The 13,195-nt window shown below is 40.8% G+C and overlaps 1 protein-coding gene across 4 annotated transcripts in view; it reads right to left on the bottom strand.

Moving 5' to 3' along the window:
• The window catches only part of EIPR1 (EARP complex and GARP complex interacting protein 1), a 93,582-nt gene that overhangs the window by 23,892 nt on the left and 56,495 nt on the right, over positions 1 to 13,195 (bottom strand). For all 4 annotated transcript variants that reach the window (XM_066612371.1, XM_066612374.1, XM_066612373.1 and 1 more), the window contains 3 exons: positions 11,071 to 11,170; positions 5,996 to 6,132; positions 73 to 240 (listed from right to left, as the gene is read on the bottom strand). In XM_066612371.1, coding sequence (XP_066468468.1) covers positions 73 to 240; positions 5,996 to 6,132; positions 11,071 to 11,170 — 405 coding nt within the window. The remainder of the gene's footprint in view (positions 1 to 72; positions 241 to 5,995; positions 6,133 to 11,070; positions 11,171 to 13,195) is intronic.

The following is a 13,195-nucleotide window of genomic DNA, read 5'->3' as shown; positions in this document are numbered from 1 at the left end:
GAACAGTTTTCAGAAATGGACAATTAGCAGATTCAATGTGATAAATTCTCCACCCAAATAAATTCACTTTACCAGTGGGAATGCTCTTCTAGTGTCTTCACTGGCTCATAGATATTCCTGGTGTCCCAGAATTTCACTTTGCAGTCATCTCCACAACTAGCTAGATAGTATTGCTTGTTGGGATTAAAATCTAGGTCCCGTACCAGCTGTCCATGGGCATTTTCTATACAATATATTTGACTGCCAAAAGAGAGATCAGATAAATAAATAAATAAATAATCCAACTCCATGCTAACAGAAAGCAAGGGGCACATTTGCACTACAAATGAATTTGTTTCAGATCCTTTATTGGCATACAAGAACAAACATACATTGATAGCATATTACAGAACTCACTACCCACATAAGTAATATATATAAAAACTCATTCTAACAAATGTATTATATGGTTTCCTGAATACATGACTTAAGAAACAAAGCAAACTGTTTAGTGCAGAATTTGTCGTTTTCCACTTACAGGTGCTGCCATATCGAACTATCCGTCAGGCCCAGATAATTAGGGAGGAGAAGCTTAAGAGAATGTGTTTCAGTTTAGGTCAACAGTGACTAGTTGCATTTCCTTTGGTGCCGAGTCCTTGCATTTCTGTTCAGCTACTTTAAACTTATTTTGTATTAGAACACCATATTTGTGAATAGCAGCATTATTCCGGACAAATAAACACTTTGATGACTCAAATACAATTTGACTGCATAGTTACAACGGAGTCTTAATAAACCTTTTCATCCTGAAAAAGTCACTGTCTGCTTTTCACAGAGAGGATGGTGGGGTGTGATAGAAAAGGAAAAACAATTTTTCAACCACGCTTATGCTTGACGCTCTCCTGGAATTAACCTTGGGTCAAAAGATGCAAATCTAACACCTAATATAAGAGTAGGGTGTTCTGTAACAATCTGATGAGCCCATGACCTTTTCTCACACCTGGAGCTTAAGAGAAGGATAGGGAATTTTCAATGCAATGGTACTGCAGAGGCTTTCTAAGTACAGTGGTGCCTCGCAAGACGAATGCCTCGCACACCGAAAAACTTGCAAGACGAAAACGTTTTTGCGATTTTTTCTGGTGACTCGCAAGACAAATTTTTCTATGCCATGTTTCACAAGACAAATTTTGTTTATGGCCGTGCTTCGCAAGACGAATTTTTAAAATTAAAAAGTTGAAGTTTAAAAGAGCACTTAATAAACACTTTGTAAACCAAATTTGACTTTGTTCTGACTTTTTTTGCCCATGGGAACGCATTAATTAAATTTCAATGCATTCCTATGGGAAACCGCGCTTCGCAAGACGAAATTTTCGCAAGACGAAACGACTTGCGGAATGAATTAATTTCATCTTGCGAGGCACCACTGTATCTCCAAAGACCTGCATGACGTAGATGAGCTCCCAACTCTTCTCTTAAGCCTGAGCTGGAGTGATTGTTCCTCACATTGTGCTGTTGTCAGAACCCAAAATTGAAGCTTTGACTGTACTTAGGCAGAGCCCAGCCATTTCTTTTTAGATATCCTTTCTTAGCCTGTCTGTAACGTTTTATACGTTTCTTGTTAGCTAGCTAAAGCAACTGGATAAGAGCTGAGGGGGATGCTGGAACCAGACAAAGCTCTAGCTGTGATGGTAAAGGTATCTGCACAGAGGCAATGAGAGGAGGCAAGGCCTTGAGATCTTGACCCAAGATGCACATGGTAACTGGCCCAGTGCATTCTAGCTTGCAAATCAGCCCCTTCCCTCCGGAAACCCTTTGCTGCAGGTGCCTGGTCTCCTGACAGAACAAGAGCCAATAGACATGGAGGGATGGGTGGGTGGCTGGATGGCAGAAAAGTAGTTCACAACTGAGATTCAGGGTCTCTCTCTTCCATCTGCGGAGTCTCCCACCTTTAGGTAGAACCAATGACAGTTCGTTGAGGCCAAAATCTAGTTGGGTAATAGGTTTGTGTTGCCTCTGTTTGTGTGTGTCTGAGGAACCATAAAGTTTCACTGGCGAGATCCTTTTGTGTTCTGTGTGTGTTCTAACAAAACTGCCATTTGTTTTATTCAAAGGGTTAAGCGTATTTCTTTCAACCAAGCAAAGAGCGATCCTACTTACTTCTTGCAGCATGGGGACTGGCAATCCCTGTGATGGAACAGGGAAGTCTAAAGGGGAAGTGGCTAGCTCCTCCTGGGTCCCAGGGCTCTGTTTCTGTACTACCAAAGCACAGGTGGAACTTGGTCTTACCATCAAAGAGAAGACTGAGTCACAGGAAATGTAAGATTGCTGCAATTCCAAACTTTGGCTGCTCATGAAAGTCAACCAAAATGTGTGGCCCCTACAGGGCCGGATCTCCAGATGACATTTCCCAATCCAGCTGCTTGGGGTTGCATAGAGAAAAATGGAACAAAGAAGAAACATTCCTTGCATAACGTGGACTGCTTCATACACAAGACACATTCTTCAGATCCCAGACTCAGCTTCTCTTTTGCTACAGCATTTGAGAAAATAATACCCTGTGTGCTTATGCTAGTATTATATTGCTTTCAGGCAAATGTTTCGTTAATTATATTTTAGATTGTATTTTTATTGTTGTACACGGCTTTGAGCACTGAAAAATCTGCATAGAAATTTTTTAGACAGACAGACAGACAGACAGATGAGCAGGCTCTAGCTCAGCACCAAAGCACATGCTGGTGGATCACTGTAAGAAACAGGATGCTAGACAACATGGAGCCTTTGACCTGAAACAGCAGGACTTTCCATATTTTCTTGGAATGCAGAAGATCTCAGATTGAATTCATGGTATTTTCAAACAGGGTTCAGAAAGATTTTATGTTTAAAATAAACAAAAAAACCGCTTCCAGTCTATGATAACTACAATGAATTAGATTAACCAATAATCTGAATTTGTATTAAAAGGTAGCTTCCTATGACCTATATACAATCATGCGCCACTTAACGACGGGGATAGGGAACGTGATCCTCGTCGTCAAGCAGTGCTTGACACAATCTGAACCCTCCCTAGGGAAGGGGATGCTCTGCTCCCCTCCTATCCCCTATGGAGGGTTGTCTGAGCCTCCCAGAGGCAGCGCACGTCCGAGTGCTGCCTCTGCAAGGCTCAGTCTGAGGAATACGGCGTCTCTTGCGCGACTTCTGGTTTCACGGAGGAAGCCAGAAATCACACAAGAGACGCAATTTCCCTCAGTATGAGCCTTGCAGTGCTCATACGTGCGTTGCCTCTGGGAGGCTCACAGACAACCCTCCAGAGGTGAGGGGAGTTTAGCTACCCTTGGCATTCAGATGGTGGGGATGTGCACCCCCGACGACTATGTGACCACACGTGGTCGTCGCATATGCGATCCCAGCATTAGCCAGAACATCGCTAACGGGCACACACTTGTATAACATAAAACTAACGTAAGCAGATGCTTAGTTCACTTCCTGTTTTCGGTATGCAAGAATCCATTTTAGGCACACAAGATCCCCAGACAATCATCCTCTCCCTTCAGAAAGGCAGGAGTATGTGTAGGTATACAAGGGGACCAATGCAATTTTAGAACTTAAGTGAACTAAGCATGTGACACAACAGCCAGACAGAAGTAATTCTTTTTAAATGAATTAAAAAATTGGTAGAGGAGAGCAAGTCAACAATGGATGAATTACTTTTGTTCAGGCAGGAATGAATGAATTGACTGATCCTATACTAAGTGAGGAAAAATTGCCAATGAGAGGGAAGAAAAGCCAATTCATTTAGGCACATTTATATGTAAGCCACAACTACCATGGTAGTCATCAGAACAGGAAGCAGTCTCCCCCAAACAAATCACCACTCTACTGTAGCTCTTTTGTGCTTCAGAATGTAAAAGAATGGGGGAGGGTGCTATCCCAAACTCTTCTGGGAAGCTGCCATGGGCCTCTGATTCCAAATTACCAATACCATCCTAGTATGGAATAGGTGGTTGGTAGGTTTTTTTTTGTTTGTTTTTAGAGCTTTTCTTGTAGAAAACACAGAACAGGAGACAACAATATAACTATATGAACTATTTTTAATAATCTGTTTTTAAAAGAATTTTTTAGCTTTTTCTAATTGAATTAATCTGCTTTTTTATCTAAAGAAACATAATTGAAAACAATGGAAATGTACTGCTAGGCCCATGAGCATGCAGTAGCTATAAAACTAAATTTAAAGTCATCTCCCCCTTTAAGGCAGCAGAAGTTATTAGAAGACATCCGTCTTCCGAGGCTAGTGATAAATTACTGTGTGCTAAGGGGATAAGCTGTATCTTAAAAAAAGCTTGCACAGACTTCTGTTGTCATGGCAACAGATGTGCACAACATCACTCCTTTGCTTATCAAAATCACAACTGGAGCAGGAAAGAAGTCCTATATTTCTTATATTGAAGCATTAGGTTTGTTGGTATTTCTGATATGCTACAACCCCAATACTAGACAATTTATGCCAAGCAACTAGACATTAATAAACTAGTGTATTATCTTAAGAGATACTGTAAAATTCAAATGGAAAGAGAATCTATTCCCTAAAGAACTAGCATTTTGTAAAAGTAAATACATCAGGGTCAGATAGATTTAAATATCAATCCAGAATGGAAAGCTGAATCACTATACTCTAGAGCAGGGGTGCCCAAACCCCGGCCCTGGGGACACATGTGGCCCTCGAGGGCTCTCAATGCGGCCCTCAGGGAGCCCCCAGTCTCCAATGAGCCTCTAGCCCTCCGGAGATTTGTTGGAGCCCACACTGGGCCAATGCAACTGCTCTCAGTGTGAGGGCAACTGTTTGACCTCTCGCGTGAGCTGTGGTATGCGGGCTTCCTCCACTGCTTCCTGGTTCACGTCTGCGATGCAGTAGTGGCAGCAAAGGAAAGGCCAGCCTTGCTTTGTGAAAGGTCTTTTATAGGCCTTGAGCTATTGCAAAACCTTCATTCATTCATATGAGTTCATCTTTAATATATTCATGTATGTAAACTTATGTAAATTTATTCAAATTTTAAAGTTAAATTAATTTTTCCCCCAGCCCCCAACACAGTGTCAGAGAGATGATGTGGCCCTCCTGCCAAAAACTTTGGACACCCCTGCTCTAGAACACACAGAATAGTTTAATTATGTTCTACACATATTCATACACTGTGATCTAGCTCCATTTAAAACTAAAAGGAGTTCACAGAACTGCACCTATTGGGTTACAGATAAAGAGAAGGGGTAATGTCCCTGGATGTTAGTTTATTAAATCAATTGTGAAGTAACAATTTTTTCCCCATCCACTTCTTAAAGGAAAAAAGATATTGCCAGAAAAATAACTTTTAATGATGACCTAGGTTAGTGGTTCCCAAACATTTTTAGCACCAGGACCTAGTTTTTAAAATGATACTCAATTGGGACCCACCTAGCTTTATGAGACTTTAAAAAAATTTCACCTTACTAGCCACTCAAGCTGCTGTTTTCATCTTAAAAAGATAAAAGGTGGAGTTGGGGTGCTTTCTGGAGCATTTGTTGAGCGCCACATTCATTGGATCAGGACCACCCTGGTGGCCTTGTGATCCCTTAAGCATGGTCTTTGATAGGAGCCGAGGCTCCTTTGCCTTCCCATGAGTAAACACACATGTGCTACTCTGTTCCATTTCCATAGGGCTCAATACATTTTCCTTGTCAGCTGGGGGGGGGGGAGAATACCTTCTGGAGTGCTTTTTGGGGCCTGCCTTAATCAGATGAGGACCATTCTGGTGGTGTTGTGCTCCTCTCGGCCTGCTCATCAAAGTGGATTGAGGCACATTTGCCTACCTTACAAGTAAATACTTACGTGTAGCTCAGTTTAACTTCCCATAGGGCTCAATGAATTTTCCTAGTCAGCTCTCAGCTGTCAGTTTCATGACCCACCAACAATCAGATCACAACCCACCGTTTGGGAAACACTGACCTATGTGATTTGTTTCTGTATAAAGAATAAACCACACCTTACCTCATAGAGCGTATATCCCACCCTCGAATGGCAGTATCATTTGCTGTTGCAACCTGAGTGCAATTATGGTGGGGACTCCATCGTCCAGATGTAAACTTTAACTGTCCTTTTCCTTCCAATGCCACTGAGCTAGACAGCTGTGTGTTAAAAATATAACACCATAACAAATGACCTTGATATTAAATCAACATGAACAAAACAAGAAAAAAGCTACTGTATGAAATGTTTTTACACCTATATAAAGAAAATTACTTAAGAGGTAACAACAAGCAGAACAGCTTGAAACTTAAAAACATGAAATCATTCATATGCCAAATAATAATACCTCCAAATGTTAACATGTACCACTGATGTATTGATATTACACACTAATATTGTCTGTACTAGAAAGAGAAATGTTCTTTAAGTATACATGTACAAAGGGATAAGACTAGAAATATTAAGGGAGGGTCCTTCTGGGACCATAGCTATCCTTCCATAATGGGCAGATCTCTTGTTCCCAGAAAGCAGAGAACATGCAAGAACAGCAAAACATTACTTGTTTGGAGGAAAAAAAAAAGGGGGGGAAGAAACTTTCATAGTCAGGTTGGCTTAGGAGAAAGGTAGGCAGCCTGCGCTACTCTTAACACTCATTCAGGCAGCACAGAGTCCCTGGATGAGACAGGGAGTGGGCTTTGAGAATATGTGCTTCCCTTACTGTGGAAGAGAAGGTGCTTCCCTCACTGTGGAGAGAAGGTAACAAGTGCATCTGCACCCCTTTTGAGTACACACTCCATCTTGTAAGCCTGAGGTTTACAATCTGTGCGCCGCGACGCTCTAGGGAGGTGGAGAAAGCCCCCAGGGGCATTGTGAGGCATCTCAGGGAGAGAAGTGAACATAGGAACTCAGCTGCACGCAGTGGCCTCCCTACTTGCTGCTTTCATGGGAAAAAGTAGCAGCTGCGGCTGTGAATGTGGTGGGTGGGGCAATATGAGATGAGGGGAGTGTGAAACATGGTGGAGAGGGGGTGGTGGAGCCTCCCCGGCCTCAGGCTTACCCCCGGAGAGAGAGGTCGGTGGGCAGCCATTTGGAGAAGGCTTGGCTGGCGAGGAGGCGAGCAGGAGCCTCCTCCATACTGGGAGGGAAGCTTCCGCCCCAGTAGAGAAGGCTCCTGCTCGCCTCCTCGTCAGCCAAGTCTTCTCCAGACCGAGGGGAGTCCAAGGCCAGAGAGGATCCGACTGGCAATCTCACTCAGCGCAGGAATCTTGCTTACTGGTTAATCTCACAGCCCAATCCTATGCATGTCTACTCAGAAGTCCCATTAGAGTCAATGGGGCTTACTCCCAGGAAAGTGTGGATAGGACTGAGCTAACAGTCTGTTCTTAGTCACTGGGGGGGGGGGTGTCCAAATGGCGCAGTCTGCATTCCTCCGTCTAGTCTGGGGGAAGTGGGGTGGCATCTATGAGTGTTTCAGTCAGGGTGTATGTGTGAGCATGCCCCCCACTATCAACTTTGGTGGTGAGTTGTGGTCTCACTCTGTGTCAGCTTAGCCAAGAATCATCACCTCTTTCTCTTCTTCCTTCCACCCTCTCAAAAGAAAAAAAGCCAACTTGATCAGTCAAGCTTTGTCTCCCAAAATGATTAAAAAATAAAAATACACATTACTTTTCAGCCATCCCCTTTTTTCTCCTGACTTTTTTTTTTCTTTTTGGCATCCCACATTGGCTACTACTATAAAATAAACAGCCTCTGGCATCATGATCCTATGCATGTCTAATCAGAAGTAAGTCCCATTGTGTTCAATGAATCTTACTCCCAGGAAAGAATGTTTAGGATTTCAGTCTGGGTCTCTGTTCTCATCAGTTTGCAATAAGCAGAATCACTCAAAACAAAGTATTTTTCTCTCCCAGCAAATTTCTTCACTTCTCCCCTGCTTACAAGAAACAAAAAAGTCCCTTTCCAAAATCCTCCAGGTTTGCTGCTAACAAACCTAGGGTGCTGGCAGCTCTGGCTTCTCTGGTTGTTTGTTCCCTGGTGCCTTCAAATTCACTTTTTCTATGGTTGTTTGTATAATTATAACACCTTCATCCCAATTTTGGAGGTAATTGAAGTGGGGTTATGTAAGCTGCCCAGGGTGCCCTTGGGGAGTAAGGTGGTGTGTGTGTGTGTGTGTGTGTGTGTGTAAATAAATAAATAAATAAATAAATAAATAAATGGGGAGCCATGACCAATGGCCACAGGGATCAGGGGAGCCACAGGCTGAAAATGTTTGAGAACCACTGTTGTAAGCTCAGGGATATGCAAAGAAGTGCAGGATTTCACAATACATTTTTGTTCCACATGGTGACATGAATGCACAAGATTTTCCTAATCTTCCCAATCCACCCCCAGTTAAAATATCATGGGCCATGCAATGTCTTAGCAAACCCAGAAACACAAAATGCCCACAATAATTCTCCAAACAGATTAGGCAAGAAGAGCTGAAGTGCAATGGAGGAAAATACTGCAAACTGATTACTCTGCTACATTTTCTCTGACACATATCAGCATCTGAAATGTCAATATTCCTTTGCAGAACATGAGATTGTTGCACAACATGCAGCTACTGTGACCTTCTATAATCACATCTTCTAATAGCCTTGGTCTGTAGCATTTTGCCTTCAGGGTAATATGTTTGCACATCCATTCAGTAAAATGGACATATACTTCATTTCCTACATTCAAAATGTTTTTAGATGGTCTCACCCAGTATTTTGTTTTGATACTCTATCATCTGACACCTAAATTATTCAACTTTCCCCATTCTTGCTCTTTAAATGGACTTTAAGAACTATATTCATTCCATGTATTTGGTTAAATCAGACAAGAAATTATTTTCTTCACTCTATGCTGTAATCACATCATATCCCAACTGAACAGTTTGATCTCGTTTGGTTAAATTATTCACATAAGAAAAAAAACTTTATGTCCTGAATACTGCAGTCCTTAAATGCAATAACCACTATGATCTAGCAATGCCAAAGAGCATTCAAACTTTTGTATTTGTAGGGCTTTTGCCATCTTTTGAATACAAAGGGGGAATGCTCAATAAGGCCAACAGGGACTTTAAATAGATGTGGGGAGCATTTCTCTTTATGGGCAGATGAAGGGAGAATGAAATTTATATACAAATTTATACCCTGCTTTATCTCCCTCTCATGCATTCACAGCGGCTTTTTGTGGTGTTTTTGGATCATGTCTAATGTTATGGATCATGTCTAATGTTTCATCAATGCCAACAATCAGCGTGTTGTGATGCTGATTTTAACCATTTTAAGAATTGTTTTAAAAATTGAGTAGAGTGTTAAAACCTTTCTGGAACAGATTACCATGACAGAAATATAGTATTTCTGTTAGTTTGTTTTTTAAAATCCCACAATGTCCAGAGCTCTGGATTGCATCCAAAGTCATTATACTATAAAGTGAAATAAGTTGGGTTTAAGCAACAGAGGATGAGGACACAATTTTGGCCAATTGCCCCTTCCTGCTGTAGCTCCCCTGTGTCTCATGCTATCCTTAGAAGATTTGGGGGGAAAATGAGGACTAACTCCAAGCTCAGAGTCAGTACACTCTGAATAACAGATGTTAAGAGGCAACAGCTTGAGAAGAACATCAGCCAACATTTCATGCTTCTGGACTTTCTGTGGCATATGGTTGGCCACTGTAGGAAACAAGATGGTTAACTGCATTGATAGGAGCCTGTAAAGCCCTTCTGAGCTGTAGCAAGATCAGAAAGATAAGAATCATTCTTTGCATGAATGGAAAGTCTGCTATTCACAATAGAAAACCTAGAATACCACCCTCCGAGTTTCCACAACAATCCACACAACAATGCCAGCAACCAAATTCAGCAACCAAAGTCTTAGCAAAGCCTCTCTCTCTTTTCTAAAACAGAACTCCACACTTAAATTTGTGAAGATAGATTTGAAAGTGAGTAGGCAATGCCTCATGGTGAATGAGAAGCTGAGGAGTGGGTGGGTGGAAGGAGATCAGAATTTCTAAAGACTGGAGGTCATCTGTCTATGCCATGCACTGCTCTTTACCCTTCCCCATTATTAGCAAAAGAGGAATTATGCAGAGCAGGTAAATGTATGCAAGTCAGCATAATTTACATAATTAGTACATGTCACAGAACCCAGTTATACTGGTACAAACTTCCCCCCTTTCTTCTTCTATGGTGTTCAGTACATGCAACTTAAACCATAGAAAAACATAATTGCATGGACATGTATAAATACAGTTACATGAAGGGTTAATTTGGACAGTGTTTATTTGGAGGAATGGTGCAGCGAATGAAAAGTGCTACAGTGATGAGTTTCTGTAACTAAATTCTAGCAAAATACATGAAAAAACTCAAGTACTTAATGCTCAGTAGAAAATTCTCTCTTAAGTAGCCTAAACTTGAGACAGAGTGGAGAACATCCCAAAGGAAATGCTTATATTTTATACAGATTGGAATTAAGGCAAAATATGGTAACTTTGAGATTATGAGTGAAAGAGACTGCCTAGGACAGTGAAAGCCTAATTAACATTCAAAGAACCTTAAAGCAAGGCAAGGCAGAGCAGCCCACAGGGAGCAAGAGGAATGGGAAGAAATGCTAAACATGTCTGTAAAAACCTGACACTTCAATCAGACAAAAATGTTGATCACAGCACGCAAACAGACTTTACTCTAGAAAAGGAGCTGGCCAACAGTTGGCAAGGGAGACAGGGAGTAGTAGATTGGACAATTCCATGGAAATTGGCAATAAAGGAGCAACAAAAACTGGCTAGGTGACCAGCAGAAGTGCACCAAGAAGATGCAAACAAATGTTTTGCACCAAAAAAAAAAAAAGACAATTATTCTCCTTGTGAACTGTGAGTAGTTTCTGAAAACGTTTTATGGGTATCAATCAAGTTTCTCAATCAAGTTTTTAACATTTAATAACTTCCCTTATAATACACGGTTTTTCAGAATACTGTTAAAAATATTAGGTATATTAATAGAATCAACACAATACAGATATTAAACTACACACAAATATTAGCCTCATCGCAATTGTTACATTCTTCCTTACCACAGCCTTGCTTGAACTTTCTTGTAAATCCCACAGAAGTAAGTGATTATCAGCCAAAGAAATTAGCCTTTTGCCGTCTCCCATTGGTTCCCATGTGACACTATAAACACATAAATATAACATTGTAACTTTAAGAAATCCAAAATATACTTCTGCATTTATTGTGGTGTAATTTCTACCTTCCACATAACACTGCCATCTTCAGAAGACACCATTCTCAAGTGGATCTGTCTTTCTGCTTTTATCTGTAGAGTGCTATGCATATTGATGGCATCATCTTAATCATGTCATAGATCAAATATTTTATTTTAAAAAAATCCATTCCATGCCTTATAGCAAAAGCTCTCAAAACAGCTTATGGATAGGAATTAGAATGAAACCAAAAAGAATACTCTAACAGGGATAAAATTCTACACACACTTACGTAGAGAGCAAGTTCCATTAAACTCAACGGGACTTATTTCAAAGTAGCCCATGCCTAGAATTACACTGTAAAAACATGACTATGTGACAAACAAATGTATTATTTCCAACCCAGTCCATGATGACTAAATTGATCTGGGTTCAGCCCATCACTCCTCATAATGTAGAAAATGAGATCTTGTTCATCCAGTTGTTTTAAGGTAGCCTTTAACACAACAGTCTGCTATTTCTCATTATTTGGTTTTCTTTGATAAGTCCTCAGCAACTATTTATCTGACTTATCCTCATAAGCAGTAACAATCTATGGTTGAAATATGCTAAAAATGAAGAGGAAACAGCCCCAAATAATGAAGTACTTCTTGTGTTGGTTTCATTTGAAAACAAGGGATGCTATATTCACCAGCAAAGAAAAGCTACTCAAGAAGTTGCTACCAGACATACAATTTCCACTGTTGGGTGTTCGGGTTTTTTTGTGTTTTTTTTAAAGGTGAATGTGTGTCTATGTATATTCACAACCCTCTATCACAATGTTTCCCAAACATTTTAGCACTGGGACCCATTTCTGATCTCCCAGTACAAATGGTCTCTTCCCCCACAACCTTCCCCTGTTACTCACCCAGAGGAGAAGACCAGCTGTTCGCTGGCCATTCAGGCACCCTGGCAGGGGCCAATGCTTCCTGGCCCGTCCAGTACAAGGAGTCACAGCCACAGGACATGGCCAGACTTTGCACCAGAAGCATCAGTCAGGTAGCACTCTAATGTTCCTTGTGCCATGGCAGCTGCTGCCTGGCCCACTCAAGCTCATTCAGGAGTAGGAGCAGTTGGTGTGGCAGGCCCAGAGTGAGCCTACAGCCTGCTAAATGCTCCTATGAGTTCGTGACCAATCAAAAACCAGCTTGCAACCCATAGTTTGGGAACTGCTGCTCTATCAGTATCTGGGGTACATGGGTTTTTTAAAATACAAAATGAAATAAGAGAAGCAGCAGCACCCAGGCTAAGAAAAAAGAATTTAAAAAAATCTCTTTTTTTTAGCAATTTAGGTAAGAAACCAGACATTTTAAATTATCTACCCTAATTCTGTTTGGTAAGATAAACACTTCTGCATATTTTTTGAAAATGTTGCCATGCATAATAGTTGGATACCTATAATTTAAGTGACATACGTTGCTAAGGAACATAAGGTATATGAAAAAAACACAAGGGTGTTTTTTGCTTCTAGCCCATGATGGAATCAGTTTGGAACTGCCACCAATAAAAACCATCTGAAACATACATACAAAATGCTTGTGATTCAGCATGGAAGTACACATTATGAAAGTAAGATAGGATTTTGTTCAATTATTTGATTTAGTGATACTGGAAATCATTTTCAAACGTCATTTCTGTGGGTTCCAATTCTACTGCCTTTCATTTATATTAAAATATGTGAAGAGGAGGAGAGCAGCATCAGCCTTAAAGTTCTTAAAAAGGGAACATTATTGCATTTTTTATTTTTACTGAGCTGGAGGAAAAGGTGTTAAAAACCTGACAGAACGAGTGCTAATTAGAAGGAAGTATAACTCAACCGACACACCTTGAAAAGATCTAAGAGTGTTCAATCTGTCCTTGCAAGATGGACATTTTATTTCATTGCTAATTTATTTTATTGGATCTCATAGTTCATTCTTTTATAGATGCAACTGTAGCAATCCTTCAAGATTTA

Source organism: Tiliqua scincoides, chromosome 1 (genome assembly GCF_035046505.1).
Source record: "Tiliqua scincoides isolate rTilSci1 chromosome 1, rTilSci1.hap2, whole genome shotgun sequence".
Lineage (NCBI taxonomy): Eukaryota > Metazoa > Chordata > Lepidosauria > Squamata > Scincidae > Tiliqua > Tiliqua scincoides.
Note: the sequence above shows the minus strand (reverse complement) of the source record. Positions and strands in the feature narration are given on the sequence as shown.